Below are 18,520 nucleotides of genomic sequence, written 5' to 3'. Positions count from 1 at the left end.
TGATACTGGAATACTTAATACCCTTAAGTACCAGTTTACTGGTAACACCTGGCTAACATAGGTATTGTTAAATCTCCAAAAGGGTTATGTACTAACGTTAATTATGTACTGTSTACTAATCATGTACTTTTTATTCATAGACCTGTTTTCATACACAATGAGGGTAATGCAGAATGCTTAAATATATAAAATAATCAAACCTAACCAAAGCTAATTAGGAATAAAACAGAAATATGTAGGTAAAGGTGACATGGGTTTGAAGGACTGAGGAAATGCAATCTTTTTAATAACTGGACATAAAGGTATATATATATATATATATATATATATATATATATACTTGTATTGTGATTGTATTTGTTAGGATTTAGGATTTTTGTCATATTAGATGCTTTTAAAAATGATCAAAACTAGGATCACAAACACGTAAAAAAAGAAAACACGTAAAAAAGGACAAAAAATAATAAAATTGGACTTAAATCTACTTTAAATTTAAAATACTTGTGTAAATACTGTGAAACTCATATTTTTTTTCGTACCATGAAAAAATAATGGTATGAGGCATTTACTCATAATGGTAAATGCTTGAGATATTTGATTTTTTATTTGATTTGATTTTTTTTTTTCATTTTTAACCTGCTGTTTTCCCCAGTTTATCAGTTTTTTGTTCAGTTACCTAATCAATCATCCAAGCAAATCTCTTAAGGATGGCTTCGATCTTCAGCGTCTTTGGTTTGGATTTTAGCTAAGCGATGCTCATTAACTCAGGAAGTTAAAATTTGCAGAAGAGAAGCRTGTTCCTTAAACACACACCACAGGAATTTATGCTATTTTGTTTTTCATTTTTCTGTCAGCTCTGATTATGTTTTGGTACCCCAGGAGATTTTGACAGTGCGGTGTTGTTTTGGGCTCGTGCTGGAAGCCTAGGCTGACTCCTGGGTGTGTGTCAGTGGGTCCTTGCCTACATTTGTCTGTAGCCTAATTATTTTTGACTGCTGTGCGGCATGTGACTGTATAACTGGAATTCCTTTATCAGCGGCAGATGATAGAGTCTCTGTGTTTCTGTGGAGTTCAGGCTGGTGGGTGTCTGACCTGACCCATGACCGTCGTCCAAACTCACTGCTTTTTTCCTCACAGCAACAAAACATGGAAGCCAGCTGTAGACAAATGCTTCTTCCATACTGTGACGCAAATACTTTAAATAATACTAAACCAATAGGTCAATGGGTTTTGGTAATATTTATTAGCATATTAGTTTGACTCTCAACTAAAGACAGCTTTCATTTATGATAAATACATTTATGGTTAATAAAATGTTAATAAAATGTGTTCTGGGGGTGCACTGATTACAATTTTCTGGCCTATTGCCAATTACCAATTGTTAAGAAGCCTGACCTGCCAATTCCGATTTTGCCAAATGCWGATTTTTTTTGTCTGAAATGTTGTTAAATATAGCAAGAAAGCTGAGTTGGTGACAGTTGGGTGACTACTGTTATCTGCAATCATCAAACYTCTCTCACRGCAGAATAGAGCACGACAGTGGCTGATTGTAGACCTGTGSTGAGGCAGATCAGCACAAGTAAGTCATGTAAGCATCACCCGATAACCGATATCCTAAAATTAAGGAATTTGGAGCTGATAACTCAGCTGGCTGATAGATCACACGGAAACTGATGCTCACTRACTAAGTTAAAACCAAAATAAAATTGCTTATGACAGTTTTAAAAGTTGAATTTCAATACCTCAATAATCTTTTATTTTATTTTTTTTAAAGGAAATCACCTTAAACTGCAGAGCTGTGCAACACAACTGCTCTCTCCCTCACATTGTGCGACGCTGCTGCTCCTAATATATTTGATTGTTGATCAGTCATGATAAATGCTGCACAGTTTTGATAAATGAATGATTTAACAAACATAAAAGTAAGTCATTTTTTCCTCTTAAATAAGAAGTTGGTCACAGTGTTTTACAACTRGCCCTCATTACGAAGAAGAACAAAATAAATTTTAAGTTGGAGTACTTTAGTTTAATACGAACTCTGGATGATTGCCTAGAAAAAGGTCTGAAATGATTTCCTGTCAGTTATCTACAAAGTGCCATGCAGGAARTAAAATGGAGGACACTCATGCAAGACAGCCTGCGGATCAATAATAAAAGTCACCTGACACCCATCCACCTGTCCTCTGCTCWGTGTCTCACCTCAACCCCCCTCAGGAGCTGCACAGAGGAGCCCTTGTTTGATCCCTGGACATGCCCCAATTTTCTTTTTTTAAAACTCTGAATCCATGGCAACACTGTTCGTGTGACAAGCAGCCCTGACTTCTGGCCCTTCTGCTGAGACAAAAGCTGAGAAGTTGTGCTGGGAGGGAGAGGAGCGCTGGGGGACAGAGGATGAAGGAACGGCGGGGCGGGGGGATAATGGGAAGGTGTCTGGGATGGAGGCTTTGAGGCGAAACCTCCTCTGCTGTSTGTCCCCTCGACCTATAAAGAAGGAGAGTTACGAAGTGTGAACRGTGCCATCGGCTGTTTGTCTGTCTCTGTGTCAGAACCGCTGAATGGACCGCTGTGTTGCTCCTGGCTCCCTTCACTGTTCTGCAGAAACCAGAATGTGAACAAAAAATGTGTTTGGAGGTTTTTCTGTTAGTGTAGAGCAAGGCTATTGAGTTCATAATGTCTCTGATATCAATACACAACAGTCATTTTCATTAAATTAGAGCATGCTTTCTGATGAGGCTCGTTTGTCACATTAAAAGTAACTGGTATTATGCATTCTTTTAATTAAACTTTCTCTATTATAAAGTGTTTTTTATTGGTCTGGTGTAATATTCTAATTTTAAATGTCATATTTTTATTAACTATGTGGAAAATCATCATAATTAACACAAACCTGTGTAATTAATCTATATATGTAATATGTTTCACTTAGTGATAAAGTTCCTGAAATTAAATGACTTTTCAATAATATTCTTATCATTTGAATGGCTCTGTATTAGTTCTGAGAACATGTGACAACATTTCAATCAGCTTATTTAAATAGTTAAACCTTTTTTTTCATCAGGAAAAATCATGGAAAATATTTTGTTATTTAAAATGTCAGCCTCAAAGTGCTGAAATTATTACACCTCCACCACGTGCTTGACAGTTGGCATGATGTTTTTGTGCCGACAGGTTAAATTACAAACCAATAAAGTGCTAATACCATCTTAAAATAGACTCTGGTGCTGTCATGGTTTAAAAGAGAAAATTCATTTAACAACTTTGGATCAGCTGGTCCAGCTCAAATTTCTGACAGAAATTATTGACTTAATTACTTAGTTATTAATCAATAACATATCAGTAGTCTGTCCTAAGAGCTTAAACTAGAAGTGACCAATATGTGAATAAAAAATTCAAAATTGTCCATATATCACTATTAAAAAGAATGAAATTTATTACTTTTCTCTCCCTTCTTTTATATGAATGTCAGCTAAATGTCTGACTGTTGTGCTATCTGACAGATTAAATAAGAAATATTTTCAACTTGTGACCTTGGGAGTATCTGCTGGGATTTTTATCACTGATACTTTATCTATTAATTTAGCTACAGACAAAAATGAAATATGCGTTTCTAGCGTCTCACTAATAGCAGAAAAAGGATACAAATGGAAGTTTTTCTTTGCAACGGTTCATTCGTCCTGCTGTCCGCATGGTTTCCCAGTCATATGTGTTTCCTGCCCACTCCCTTCAGGGCTCTGTGCAGAAGAATGGGCTTTGTTAAATTATATACACGGTGGAATTGCATATCTCTGCAAGTTTGTTGCAGAAAACATTTTAGCTGCTTGAGTGAATTTGAAATGTTTAAAATCTTTTTCGCAGTGTGGGCTGAGCGATAGAGTCCCGCAGCCAGAAGAGACAGAAAGGAGAGGATTGTTATTGTTCTGTTCCTGTCCTGGTACCAACATCTCCACTCTGTTCTGCCACTCTGCTGCTTCAGAGACTTCAGTCGAAACYTGCTGCTGTACTTCTAATATCACAAGATTTAAAAAAAATGGCAAATTGCTTTGCAAAGGGTTAAAACAGCTTGAAATGTTTCACATTTTGTCACAATACAACCACAAACCTGATTGTATTAGGATTTTTGTCAAAAACCAACATGATCGTGATAATTAAGTTAATAATGAAGGAAATGATGCATTGATTTTAAAGTCTGGTCTTCATGGTGGAGCAGTTAGTAGCACTTGCCTTATAGCWAGAAGGTCCTGGGTTCAAGTCCCAGCCTGGGGTCTTTCTGCATGTTCTCCCTGTGCATTGTGGGTTATTTCAGGGTACTCTGGATTCTTCCCTCAGTCCAGAAACACAACTGTTAGGTTAATTGGTCTGTGAGTGTGTGCATTGTTGGTTGTCMTGTGTGTCAGAATTTATTTCAGTTTTGGCTGTGATTCTTGTTTAAATTTAGATCTGGACTTTGACTGGGCCAATGTAACACATAAATATGCTTTGATTAAAGTCCTTTCATTGTTAGTTTGGGTTTTGAGTTGTGCAGCTGGTAGGTGAACCTTTGCCCTCATTGTAGGTCTTTAGCTTCTACAGTGTTTTCTACCACAGCTCTGTATTGCCAGGTATTTTCCCAGCYCCTCTGACCAACTTCTTTGTCCTGCTGAAGTAAAGCCCACCACAGCATAATACAGCCACYGCTGTGTCTCTTGTAAGGGAAAATGTGTGCAGGGTGTTCCTKACTACATCCAGCATATTATTGCATGTTGTCAAAAAGTAGGCTTTAGTTTAATCTAAGATAGGCATCTGAGTATCGGTGTGCTAAAGGTCACATTTTGACCAGAGAGCTACACTTTGTAGAGAGCTACAAAACTGAGAGCAACACTTTGTAGCTCTCTGCTCAACATAACAAAGAAGAGAAACAATACCTTTGTTCACCATCAGGCTGAACAAAGAAAACCCCAGATAGTCAATTCAATGTGTTAGTTTCAATGTTTCAACGTTTTAGTTTTCTAAAACATTGAAAACCATGGATCATTTTCCTTCCACTTAATACTGTTACTGTTTGTTTTGTGTTGCTCTGTCCGATAAAAACATAATAATWCTCTGACCTGTATCATTGTGACGTCACAAAATGTGAAAACGCTGAGGGTTTGAATGTTTTTGTAAGGCACTGTATTTTGAACAACAGAACAAAGTTTTTTCCGCCAMCGGTCACACCTACCTTGAGATGGTAAAACATTTACACTGCTCTCTTTCTAAGTCTCATGAGACTTGCGGGACACGCCTCACTAACCCCCCTTATCTTTCCACCCAGCATTCATATCAGTTTTGCTGAGCAACTGAGTCAGACTGCTCTCCTGGTTTCTTCTGSTCTCTGATTCTTCATTTCTGTTTTCAGTTCTGGACTCCTCCAGCGATGTTTGACAAGCAACATTACGAGAGTCCACCAGTCTACAGCCCCCCCTACAGCCCACCGTCCAACAACGGCTTTGGTCCTGCCGGCAGCTTCCATGGCCCTCAGAGTGACTACAATGCATACCCACCACCGCCGGGATCTTACTACATCGAAGACCGGCCGCAGCACTTCTACAAATGGCGGTCACCTCCTGGGATCATCAAGGCCATGATGGCTACAGTGATAGTGTTGTGTCTGGCCATATTCGCCTGCGTCGCTTCAACTCTAATGTGGGATATGCAGTACTCATATGGAGGCGGCTACTACGGCTCCGGTCTGGGCTACGGCGGTGGCTACGGCAGTGGCTACTCTGGAGGCAGCTACGGCTCGTCCTACGGAGGCCTTGGAGGTTATGGAGGTTATGGAGGCTATGGGAACTACTACGGCTCCTACGTGTCTCCTTACTCGGCCAAAACTGCCATGATTGCCATGGCGGCTATCAACTTCATCTGCTGTATGTCATTCTTCATCGCCAGCTTCTCTAAGTCCAATGTCGTCCGCAGCCGAAAGTACTTCCTGGCCGTCCTTATAGCCAGCGTTCTCATGGGGCTCTTGCAGGTAACACTAAATATTTACCATTATTTATAATACATACACTGTATGCTGTCTGTTGTGATGTCTACTTTCAAAACTTTTATGATTAAGGAAAACAGTTCAGTAGTTTTTATAGAGGGTCAGGGTACAAGTGGGGCTTACTTGTTGATCGTTTAAGCTTTAGTGTTTAAGACAGCAAGATTTCTACTATTAAAACTTCATTAATGTAGAAATTATTTACAATATTTTGTTTCCCATTCATCAGTGAACCGTTGTGTTTTTGAGTTAAAAAATATTTAAAGTTGACAGGAAATTTGAAAATATCACTTGATAATTATGTGTTATTGAAATATTGGACGATTAATACCTGAACATCAACTATAAAGTCTTAAAAAACATAAATATTTTAAAAAGACTTAAATAAATAAGCTATGCTAAGCCTGGTGGGGTACAATTAAAGCCTGGTGGCCCGCCAGGCTTATAATAAATACACTGAGGGAAACMCTGATATATGAATATCTTCTTCTTTCTGAAGAAATTGAAAATGTTTTTGTCTTGAGATATTTATTGTAAAGTAAGTAATAACATCTTTAAAATACAGGACCGTATTGCAGAGCGATCTTTTTCTATAGTTAGGAATCCACAAATTTAGTAAAATCCTACTGGCTGCGCGACTCTAAGGCTTGTGTACAAAAACACTAAAAGGAATTAAACTGTGTTGTTTTTTTCTATTAAATGAGAGGTTATAACTCACCAAGGTATTTTTTTCAGTGCACCTCAAAATGAATAGCATTAGTTTTGTTCAACATAATAGAGAGATTTAAAAAAATAAAATAAAATAACCACACTTTGAGAAGACTTTCTGTGATCGGTCATTAATAATTAATCAYATTTATCTTGATTTGTCTTTTGGTTTGAGAAATAATCCCATTTCACTTTGGGTGCATGTGACACACTGGATCTTTTTTAAGGGTGTTATCCATCCACAGACAATGGTCAAAATATACATTAAAATGCATTGAAAAAAATGCAGGGTTGCAGAAGGTTATACCAGTTTTGCTACCTGCAGTAGCTCAGCAGGTGGTTTAGTCATTCATGTACTCTACCCTTCGCTCTGCCATATGTTCAGTTCAGTGATGTGACGAACAGATAACTCAGGTGTGCCTCTGTGTCAGTATGACTAAATATCTACACATTTTTTCTACTTTTCAGGGCATCATGACCATTGTCTACATTGTCGGAGTAAATCCCATGGCCCAGAGCTCTTCCAACATCATGTATAATCCGATGCTCATGATGTGTCAGAGCCTCTATCAGACCAGCTACTCACAGATGGGAGGACTGGGAGGTTTTCCTATGTACAACCAGTACCTGTACCACTACTGTTTTGTGGACCCYCAGGAGGTCTGTGGCTTTTTTTAGTCAACTTTCCAGAAGTATTCATACACAAAAATGCTTTTTAATTTGTGGCTAAATGAAGATGATCTGTAATGCACTTAGTCTGTAAATAAGGAAAAATATTTTAAGCTTAAAGTATTAATTTGTCTTAAAAAACGTTTTTATCAACTGTGAATACTAAACAAACGATTCGAAAGTGAAAACAGTCCAGGAAGCCAATAAAGCACAAGAAAGATTGTTCTGTGTTTGTTGGGAGTACATGTGTGCTTCTCTGTCTCTGTTYGTTCTGTACCAGGATAAATGAACTTTATGGCTCGGCTTATCTCTGAGAAGTTTCTGGATCTGATCATCGTGTTCTTGCTTTCTCAGGCGGTTGCCATGGTGTGCGGATTCCTGGTGGTCATCGCTTTGGGCGTCGCTGCTTTCTTTGCTCAGAAAACAAGAGGGAAGATCTGGCGCTACGGAAAACCAAATATCTACTGGCAAGAGCCTCTAGTTGGTGGGAAAACGTCAGAAGGCCGAGACGTAGAGGAATGGGTAAGAGATATAGCCGTCTGGCAGACACAGTTTACGTGGGATTTAAACTGAAGGAAAGGAAAAGACTCAAACTGACCTGAGGCTGTGCATGCACAGCTTCCAGTCAGGAAACAAGGTCACTCAGTGTTTAAATCCTGGAATACAACGTTCACGGACAGATTTGATTAGATTATGAACCACTGTTGCTTAGGTCAAAGATTCAGCCACAAAAAGTGACCTATTCTTTTAATCTCTGTCAAACTGTGTACCCTTTTATGTCAAATTGTTTTCCATCAGCTTTGTTTTCTTTGCGAAGTTAAGTAGGTTACTGAGTAGGTCTGCAGCAAGGCAGTCATTGCAGAGCKCAGGTAGTCATCAGGTGTAAAAACAGAAGGTGATTCAGGTGCTGTAAATAACCTCGCTGAGGTTTACCTTTACCTGAAGCTGCTCTGCAGTTTACAGCCCTCAGCTGTTTCATTGCTTTTTTTTAAAGTTTAAAGGTCAAAATGAGCTCCTTATGAGATCCAGGGAGGAAACAGTCACTCCGTGGCGACAGTGTTTCCTATAACAGAGTCACTTTGTTCAGGGTCAGAGCTGATAGCAGCCAGTGATTCTCCTGGTTTTTAACCGGGTTTCACTCTGGGTAACCATTAACTACCCTAGGAGATACGGAGAGACTTGCCGGTTTCTCTCTGCTTCGTTTGCTTTGCATTTTTACGCTTCAACAACACTCTAGTTAAATTTCACCGATATGCGAGATATGGGTTAATGATCAACTTGACTTGTCATGTTTCAAATATTGTTTATTTCTTCTCTGAGAAAGAGTATTTTACTAAAGCAAAAACATTTAATAAGAAAGCAAGTGTATTGATGTTTACGTTGAAGTAAATTGTTAGAATATAAAATATAACAACTGAAAGCAAAGATTGTTTAAAATTGTGAAACTATTAATGATTCAGAACAAAATACTGCAGGCATGTTTTAGTATTTTTACCTGGAGAATCAGGTAGAAGACGTCTGTGCCATAACACAACAAATTTCACTACTGTATTAATGATTCTTAGTGATTTCTCTAAATGAACACACACATCTACTTCTTCTTCTGCTTTTGTTCCTCTCCTCTAATCTACTTCCTGCATCATTCTCTGTTTTCAGCATCAGCTGATAATGACGCACACGAGGATGCTCCTGCATCAAAACAGTTTGATTTCAAAGTGGGCCTCCTGAATGGAGAGCTCTGCCAAAACAGAGTCACTTTCAAAATAAAAGCCATTCAAAAGCTATAAAAACAACATATGTTTGGATTTGTATTCAAAGTTAACACTTAATTTCCGACTCTGTGTTGACTTTGCAGAACTGGAAGAATGTGATCTAAGGGCTGTAAATTAATCACCTCCGCCCTATTTTAGGTTTGTTCTCCAGCTGTAAAAATATAAATCCTGGTCTTTTTGTTTACCTGTCTGTCGGACCTTGGCCTGTACACACCTGCAAATAAAAACCAGAAATAAACCCTTATACATGAGCAGTAATTGTAGAAGTGCTCACTGATTTTGAAACGTAAATGCTGCAAATGAGAAACATTGACTTCTTTTCTTACTGTAATGTATAAGTGAATTAGTTTATGTATGATTGGATCAGGTCAGGTGAGGTTACTGCTCCCATMCGTCTGAAAAGCAAATAGAACATGAACCTTTAGTCAAGGAAAATTAAGTTATTTCATAGTATGTAAAAAGAAAGAAAAACTCCACAACTGTAAATTAAGGTTTGGGTTTTAACCATCAATGCTTAAAGGAAAGTAGTGACAGAAATTGAAACTGTGAAAAACTGTGACCCACAGAATAAAGTTGTGGGTTTTGTTTGGTTGAGAAAATAGTGACTAAGAACTTATGAGAAAAAAATCATTAAAATAACGTCATTCAATAAATCTTTTATGTATTTTTCACCCTTCTTCTCCACAGCCTTTAGGTTTGTTTTGATGTTTTCCACTGCTTTACACTTTGACTGCTTATCAGCACTTCACACAAACCCAGTGAAAAACAAAAATAAATGTAAATATCCTTTTAAATTTACCTATTTTTACAGGTGTGCCATCATATTTGTAGAGCATAAAAACAGCTAACATTAATTACTTTCACTCAGTTCTTATTGTTTATATGGAATTTGYCAAAATTATTTTTATTTTACACTATTGATGCAGTGAGTCAACCTTATGATTTTTTCGTATCATGTCTGGGGAAGCTTATTATTTAAATTCACGAGTCAATCAAAGACTTCGGAGCTCAGTCTGTCTCCTGCAAAGCCTGCCTGCAGAAGGAGCTTTAAACAGATGTGTGGTTATATTGGATTATATAGAGCCGTTTGTTTTGGAGATGGGGTGTCATTGCCTCATGAACAGCATCGTGCGCTGAGAGGTGGCTCCTGTGCCTAGCAGAGTAAATCCTCTGACTAGCACTTGTGTCTAATAATGGAGCGGTTCTCAGTGATGTCATCCTCATCTTATTGTTGCTTCAGTCATGTTGTGCCTCCACTCCGTTTGAGAACTTCAGCGTTTTTCGAGGAAATGATGAGAAGGAGGTATGGATAAGGATTAGAAAGGCTTAGGAGAAGGCACAAGAATTTTGATAAAATACGAGCCTTGGAAAATGTGATGTTGCTCACGGATTATTATTTATTCAGAGATTAAAAAACGGCGCCCGTTTGGGTTGGGTAACCTACTTTTTCTGTGCCTTAAGACTGTGGTGTCTTCTGAATCCTTTTTATGCTTTAGCCAACACATTCAAGTTATATCTAAATTTCTTATCTTCCACTCCGTACTTCAAGCAAATCCACATGGCTGTTGGACTTCTGTTACACTCTGCCAGGGAAGCTTAAGGCTGTGGTTAGTCTAAGGACTTTTCTGTGTGGTGGGGTCTGGGGAGGCCCGGCTTGCCCTGATGACCTCACACACAGGCTTTATTCGCTCGGCCGGGGGGGCTGCATTGTGTCTGCAGCATGAAGTCATCAGAGTCAGTCGTAGAAGGGCTGCTTGTGTGCTTGAGATGGAGGGAGGCAGCGCTCTGTGTTGGTGATGGATAAAAACATCCAGAGGATGAATAAGTGGGAGAGTTTCCTAAAGACGCTTCACAAAAACAACATCAGTTCATTTCACTGGGGTTTTCTGTGTTAGTCCAACACAAAGTAGTTCATAATTTGAAGTGGGATGAAAATAATGCAGAATTTCTAAGGTTTTTAGGTTTCAGGTAAAGATCTGAAAAGTRTGGCATRAATCAGCCTGTAGCAGTCAGACTTTCTGTCTAACTATTGCTTTCTCCTTCTGTTTAGTTTATTTCCTCTGAACTTGTGACACTTTCCATCTGGGATATATCTTTGGCACTTTTATTTTYTCAAACATWTTGTTTTTTCTCCATATCCTTTCCTTCCTCGGGTTCGTCCTGCACTCACGCTGTGCTCAYAGTTGATTGGTTTTTGTGTTGCACTCTGGGAAAACATTGTTGAGATTCCTCTCCAAACAGGATTCACCTGCAGCTACAAGAAAGGGAGACGCGCAGAACTCAGCCTGCTCCACCCACCATGATTATTGTTTCTGGAGGGTTGGCTGTTGTTTTTAATGATTCATACATTGTGGTTCTTTCTTATCCTAATAAAATGCTTTACTACAAGATTTTGTGAAGATATTACGAAGAAAGTGCAGAATACTGACATTTTTTCTTTATCATTAGTAATTTTGATGCTGGCATCAGTCATAGTCTTTGGCTAGTTGGGCTCTTCACTCCCACTGTGTTTTCATTTTGGCAGAGAATCGTCGGTATGGTTGCTGTAATCGTCTATATATCCAGGAATTACGTAATAGTCCCAGTTTCAGGCCTTAATCTGACAAAAAATATTCTAAATAGCTGATTATCTATTTAGACTATTCCAGAAGRACATTTCACGACTATTAAACTCARGTCCTATTCAAAGCCCGTCCAACTTCATACTTAAAGTACTTTTTTATGATTTCGGTTTTGCATTAGGGGCTTTATTTTTATGAGGCTTATGAGTCTATTWAAGGCAAAGGACAGAAACCCTTTAGGATTATATTTTTCTTGCATCATAATATCTCTGGAAATCCTACACAGGAGTAAGCTTCTCACTGTTGTAGTCTTCTGTAATCTCTGATTTTTACATGTTTTAATACAGTCTGTGTGCAAGAGTCTCAGTTGTTTGAACAACYGATTTTCCTGACATAAATGTTGCTTTTCAAACTCTGAGATAGAAGTGGATTAAAATGACCTTAAGAACATTTGTAYATGCATGTAAAATATTAAACGGAAACATGTAACACCAAAGAGGAYAAAACCATTGAAAACATGTAAATTAGTTTTAGTTATTAAATTATCTACACAGGCCAAGGCCATTCTGCCGGTGATACAGCAGAGGGTCATCAATATTTGTTCAAGTGTTCAAGATAAACTCACTGAAATGAACCAACCCTGAATCTTTCTTTGTGAAGCTTTCTGACCTCACAGGAAGGACCTGATGATTGTTTTTACACGTTTGTTTACTTTAAAAAGGAGGAAGAGAAAATCTGTTCCATGTGCATGAAAACATAAGGCAAGAGAAAACAAAATAGCTTTTATGTGTTGTGTTTACAGTCTAGTTTTTGTTGCTTTTTTTAGTTGCTTTTCAAATATCGGTCATTTCTTAGCTTCACCATTTCATTAGGAGATTGCTGCTCAGCGTTGGGGATTATAATCTGGCTTGTTTTGTGTCAACTAGTCCGAATGCAGGTCGGAACAAAGCTACATGGGAGTTGGCACAAATAAAATGTTTCGAGAATTTAATAGACATTTAAATGATTTTATGACTAATGATTTCCATAAATGATGAAAATACTATAATAAAATAATAGAAAATAAACTCACACTGTAGCAAAACTAATTATTTCCAGGAGGAATTGATAATTTCTCAGATGTCGCCCCGTACTGTTTAAAAGCTGTGGAGCAAACATTGACTGTAGATGATATATGGGCTAATGAAAATGTCACAACATGAGAAAAACAGAGGAAGACGTGTTTATTTATGTAGGATGTGAGTCAGAGAGCTCGGCTTGGTCCTGACTCTTTGTGAGTAGYGCAGATGTTTGTTTTTGTTTGCTCAACCCTTTTTCTTGCTCTTTCTTCCGGCTCGCCTTAGGTGAACAATGTGGAGGAAAGCCGCAGCGTTCAGGATGCGCCGACCCTGCTGGTGTCCGAGAAGGGAGGCGGTTTGCTCAACGCCTCGGCTAACAGCGTCAGCTCCTTCCCCCCCGCCAAGGAGCCGGTGGACAGCGGCTCCTGCAACGAGGACGACAACCAGTAGGCGACCCTGTTCTCTCTCCTCTTTCCTTTGTCCTGTTTCAGTTTTACCAGATTCGCAGATTTGGAGATACAAACATTATATTGCAATAAGCAACAATGAACAACTTTAAGATGTTTTCAACTTCTCTACAGGTTTTTGTATTTAAATAATTGAATTTAGTTAAAGTTAAGCTGTTTTTTTCTTTTAAATTGCTTAGATGTGCAAATGAGTCAGACCCACTATGCTAGCTCGTCTGCACGGATAATTTTTTAGAGGAGAGCACCRATAAATCGGCCCAGATTTCCTTAATTGTGGCAAAACGGTGAAAGGCTGGTAGTTCCTTGTGAAGAGGACCTTATCTACCTCAGCAAGGGTCTAAAAATGAACTTTTGCCCTCTTTTGTTCTGCTGAGAGACAGARGTTTGACTGGCAGACCRGCCCACCAGGTCATGTCTGCATGTTTGCGGTTAACAATAGTCATCCCACTGTTGCCGACTCAGTGACTTTCTCGCTATATTTAGCAATATTTCAGATAAAAAAAATCAGTGTCAGCCAAAACTGGAACTGTCAGTTCAGGCTTTTTAAAAATCTGTAATCGGCTAGAAAACTGCAATCGGTGCACCCTTACTCTTTTACATGTTGGATAAAATCCATAATAAAGGTAAATATTTCCCCAGTTCTTGGCCATTCATGTCTGTTAAGAGTAAATGCAAACTGTCCTACAGACTAAAATAAACTTTTCCTGACTAAATGTCTCTAAACTCACCAATATCTTCATCTCAGAAGTACAGAAACTATTCCCTCTAAGTACTTTTTTCTCCACATATTTATCCACATTACCGGCATGAGGAAGTGCAGGATTACTGCATGTGACATATTTTTTCTCACTTCAGATGATCCTGTTTTTACATGTAAACTCCATTATATAAAAYTGTCAGTCTTTCTATATTAAAGCAGCAGGAAAACAGTGGCGGCGACATGGGAGTCCGTGCAGCGCAAAGCCTTTTCCCACAATGAGTGAATTTCTAAACATGTGACTCAGAAGCAGCTCTAATCACTACGCTGCTTTAAAGCCCATAAAAACATATTGCCCTGCCCACATGGAGAGCTGTTTGTGACCTTTGAGCCTTTGTTGGATTAACTCTCTCTCTCCTTTCCCCTCTTGGCCATTGGATTGTTTGAAGCAGAGCAGAATAGGCTGGATATTTATGAATAGGTGCGCTGGCTTGTCGCCAGAARAMCTTCTTAAGCACCTGMTTTTGTTTCTGGTTTCATCATGGAAGAAATCTTTAACAATTGTCTAGACTCTGCATATAAACACAGGCCTGAATCTGTTTGAGTCAAAGTAGAAAATAATGTAATGATTTCCTCTCCTGCAAAGTAAACAGAGCCGGTTTCATAAGCAGAAGAATGCTGGCCTGCGGACCCGCAGTGTGCTCTGCTCCTGACACAAATCACTGTGTAGTAATAACCCTTAATATCTGTGCCGTTGGATTTGGATTTCTCCACAAATCCCTACAAACCTACCAAATTGAATGGGCTTCGTCATCCACAGCTTATTACAGAGGCGTACCTGCCTCCTGTTCACCGAGGATCTCCATATGCTGCTGTTCTCAGAGTGAAGGGCGTCAGCTGCAGTGACCATGTAAACGCTTTCCTTCCTCCGTCTGGATGTTATCAGTAAACACACTGCTGTCTTCTTGGAAGTTCATTTCTTTCTTAGAAGGCTTTTCCATTTTTTTTTCTGCCTCACAGCAAGTAAAGAAGTAGAATAACCTCAGTATATAGAAAATTTATTAAAAATGTGCTGTGTTTCAATCGACCATAATATTACACAAATAAATTTGATTAATAGAAATATGACTGTTTAGAAGAAAACTCAAGTCTTTCTATAAAAGGTTTTTATCCTAGGAAGAGGTGGTATTTTTTTTCAGCTGTATTGAAAATTGTGTATTTCACAAAACTGCAGTGGAAACATTTTTCTGCATCACACGAGTCACATGATCAACAACTGGATGCTACTACTGGTGGAAAACGACAGGAGGATGATGGGGCARCATGTTTTTAATGACTTATTAAAAACATTTAATGTTTTTTCAGCATTAGCAGAATATMAACAGAGTTTCTAAAGGAAGCGCAGCTGGTTTAAACACCGACTCCGTATTAATTTCACATAAACAGCCTGTTTACAAATGTTCTTCTAGGACCTTAAGTCTGGACCATATTTCATTCTGTACAGTTGGATATAAATAAATTAWAACATGAAAAGATGAATAAGTATAAATAAACTTAATAGAACTTGAACTGAAACCAACATGTTGAAGATGATCTGGTCTGTAGCTGAAAAATTAAATAATTTTAAATAAAAATTTTAAATCATTTAAATTTTAAATCACTGAATTTAACTTCAGTGATGCAAAAACACACAGCAGATTWCMCACAACAACCATACARGTCCTGTGTAACAAYAMATTWGAATTTGCTAACCGTAGCATGTTAGCTTTAGCTTCTGCTAAATACTATGTTGGAATTAATTTTTATGATTGCCTCTACAAGGTTTGCGTAACTAGCTTTTTAGTCCAATAATTTAGTAATTTTCTTTCCCTTTTCTGAGGTTCCTACATTTCCTGTCTGGCAGCCTAACCTGTCAGACCCAACATTATGATGCTATTGTTTTCCTGCAGGTACTCTGAAAAAATGACGAGTCGGCCATTAGAGGGGTATTCCCACGGCGGCAGGACGAGCTCCAGCCCCTCGGAGGAGACGGGAGGCCGCCGGCCGTCCGCCAACAGGGGCAAGAGGCGCAGACGCAACCCGGACATGGACGAGTCCCAGTACGAAACGGAGTACACAACAGGAGGAGAGACGGGAAACGAACTGGACATGGAGGAATGGGAGAGGTGAGAACCAAGTTTCTACCTTTGGGCTTCTGACTCACTGCCTGGATTAGGGATGAAAATGTCATTAAGAACCGAACATGTAGATTAGAGTGAAGCTCCGTTTCTCCCCCAGGACCAGACCCACATTTTCTGACATAAATGAATAACTGTAAGCTTTGGGAAACAAGCTTATGTGACAATAATTTGATGCAGCCAGGCCCTATTTTGGTTTTAAAAATGTTCTTTTAAGTGTTGCAAGGAGCAAAAAGATGGTGAGTGACTTCACAGCACAACTGCGAGAATTTAAGAGTGTGTATTCCTGGGTTAATCCTCTGAGGCAYGCTCGTTCACATGCTTGTTTTCAGTCGGAGAGAAGTAGGACAAAGGTAAAATGGAGAGATTCACCRGCCAATCTAAAATATTTTTATCTGAAAACTGCAAAAGAACGAAAGCAGTGTTGTGTTTTTTTGATGCATGTTATTTTAAATCCAACCCTAAATAAAGGAATTACAAGATTATCCCCATTTATGCATCAAAGAAAACATCCCTGACCTTTATGTGACTCGGAGCGAATTGAAGTTCAGTTCAGTTGTTTGACAGACTGAGACTGTTGGGACAAAAATCAATAATCAGAGAAAGTCTGTTTGCAACAGCAGAACCTAAACAAATATTTCAGAAAACCATTTACATTTGAATATTGACCCTACCGAATATCGTGATTGCAGATTTCTCAGATTGAAGAGTGTAATTGTTAAGTCTGATCTTTTTAATCTTTTTTTCATCGTCTGCCTAACAGTGTGTACCCGACGATAACTTCAGATACTCAGAGGCACCAATACAAGAGAGAGTTTGATGCAGACCTGCGGGATTACAAGCGCCTGTGTGCAGAGATGGACGACATCAACGACCGGCTGAACAAACTCWGCCGGCAACTGGACTCACTCGACGAGAGCTCTGCTAAATACCAGGTTTGATATTATCATATAACCATGTTAGGCTGAATGTTTAAGCAGAAACAAACTATCAGAAGGAGATGGACGTGTTGTTTGGATTCTTTAGCTCAGATTCTTCCCTTAATTTGCAAAATAAAGTCCAAGAGTCAGGAATGCTGTTCAGAGGCAAACCTTCAACTTTTCAGCTGAAAAATGATAAGATAAGATTTTTTCTGGCATTTTGTAGGAATGAACTGGACTAAAGTTGCTACAGTTGTGACATCAGCTCAAAAACCTTAAAATGTTTCATATTTGCACAGTTTTATCCGCCTCAGCAATTTTCAAGACAGATAAGGGGATTTATTGTTTTCAAGAGTAAAAACACGTTAATCTTTAATCTTTGCTGGAATACATTCCAGTTAATAAAGGTGCTGGGGTGTTTTTGGAAGTGTGTTGGAAGGGATGTTGRTTAGTGACTTGCTAATTTATTCACACACCTGTTGAACTTTTTCACATTTYGTCAGGTTAAAATCTTCAGAGTGTTTTTGTGTTATAGATCAACATAAAGTGGATTACTGGATCGGTTGCCCTGCAGGTTTAGATCTGGAGTCGAACGTTTAAATATAAAAATATTCACTGCGTTTGAAAAGTTCACACTTTAAGACCGATGTTCTCAGATYCTCTCTATCTTATCTGTTTTCCAAAGAAGAATGGTCAAAWGTTTTAGTCTGTAAATGTGCAAAAAGCTGCTAAAAACACGTCCTGTAAACAGAGTGAATGTTGAGTAATTGACTCTGATTGGTTGAATTCTTATACATTCAGCTTTTTGTGTTAAAAATGTTTAAAATTGTAAACTTGTCTCCTTTCCTGTTCACAAGTATGTGATATTTTGTGCTGTTCTATCAAAAATCTCCCATTAAAATAAAATGTCTCATTTAATCTGCTAACCTAGAGCTTTAGGATGTTGCTGAAATATCTTGGCTCTTTGTTTCTTCTTTGCTGTTTGAGGATTTTTCTGCTAGGGAAGAAAAGACAAGAATCTGTAAATAACACATAATGACTCGTTTGTTATTGTCTCTCAGCTTGTTGCAGAGGAATATAATCAGCTGAAGGATCTGAAGCAGGTGAGCTGAATGGTCTATATAAACAGCAGTGGGAAGCAGTTTTCTGTAGATTCCAGGTTGTTTTCTTTATTCGGCTAATTGAGCAAACATCTCTGCAGACTTTACAGTACCAGACCAAGAAGAGGGAGTGCCGCAGGYTGAGGCACAAACTGTTCCACATCAAGCGAATGGTGAAGGACTACGACAAGAACCACTGAAGGGTCCGCTCTGTTCCGGCTCTCCGCTCTGTGGGCCGCACTGCAAAAACCACTCAGCCATCGCTACATCGAGCTACACTCCCTAATACTTCAGAGACTGCAGCATGCTGAGGCCAAAGTTACAGCACACACACACACACACACACACACACACACACACACACACACACACACACACACACACACACAC

The 18,520-nt window shown here is 38.7% G+C and overlaps 1 protein-coding gene across 1 annotated transcript; it reads left to right on the top strand.

Moving 5' to 3' along the window:
* The first annotated feature begins 3,248 nt into the window (after window positions 1-3,248).
* LOC103463288 (occludin) lies at window positions 3,249-18,514 on the top strand. The gene is made up of 8 exons (XM_008406543.2): window positions 3,249-5,989; window positions 7,178-7,369; window positions 7,733-7,900; window positions 13,055-13,215; window positions 15,883-16,098; window positions 16,874-17,045; window positions 18,092-18,133; window positions 18,232-18,514. Exons 1-8 carry the CDS (start codon window positions 5,393-5,395, stop codon window positions 18,328-18,330), a joined length of 1,647 nt encoding a protein of 548 aa, XP_008404765.1. The 5' UTR covers window positions 3,249-5,392; the 3' UTR covers window positions 18,331-18,514.
* Window positions 18,515-18,520: the final 6 nt, after the last annotated feature.

The sequence above is a fragment of the Poecilia reticulata genome, linkage group LG4 (genome assembly GCF_000633615.1).
Source record: "Poecilia reticulata strain Guanapo linkage group LG4, Guppy_female_1.0+MT, whole genome shotgun sequence".
Classification (NCBI taxonomy): Eukaryota; Metazoa; Chordata; class Actinopteri; order Cyprinodontiformes; family Poeciliidae; genus Poecilia; species Poecilia reticulata.
The sequence above is the reverse complement of the archived record's forward strand: the minus strand, read 5'-3'. Positions and strand labels throughout refer to the sequence as shown.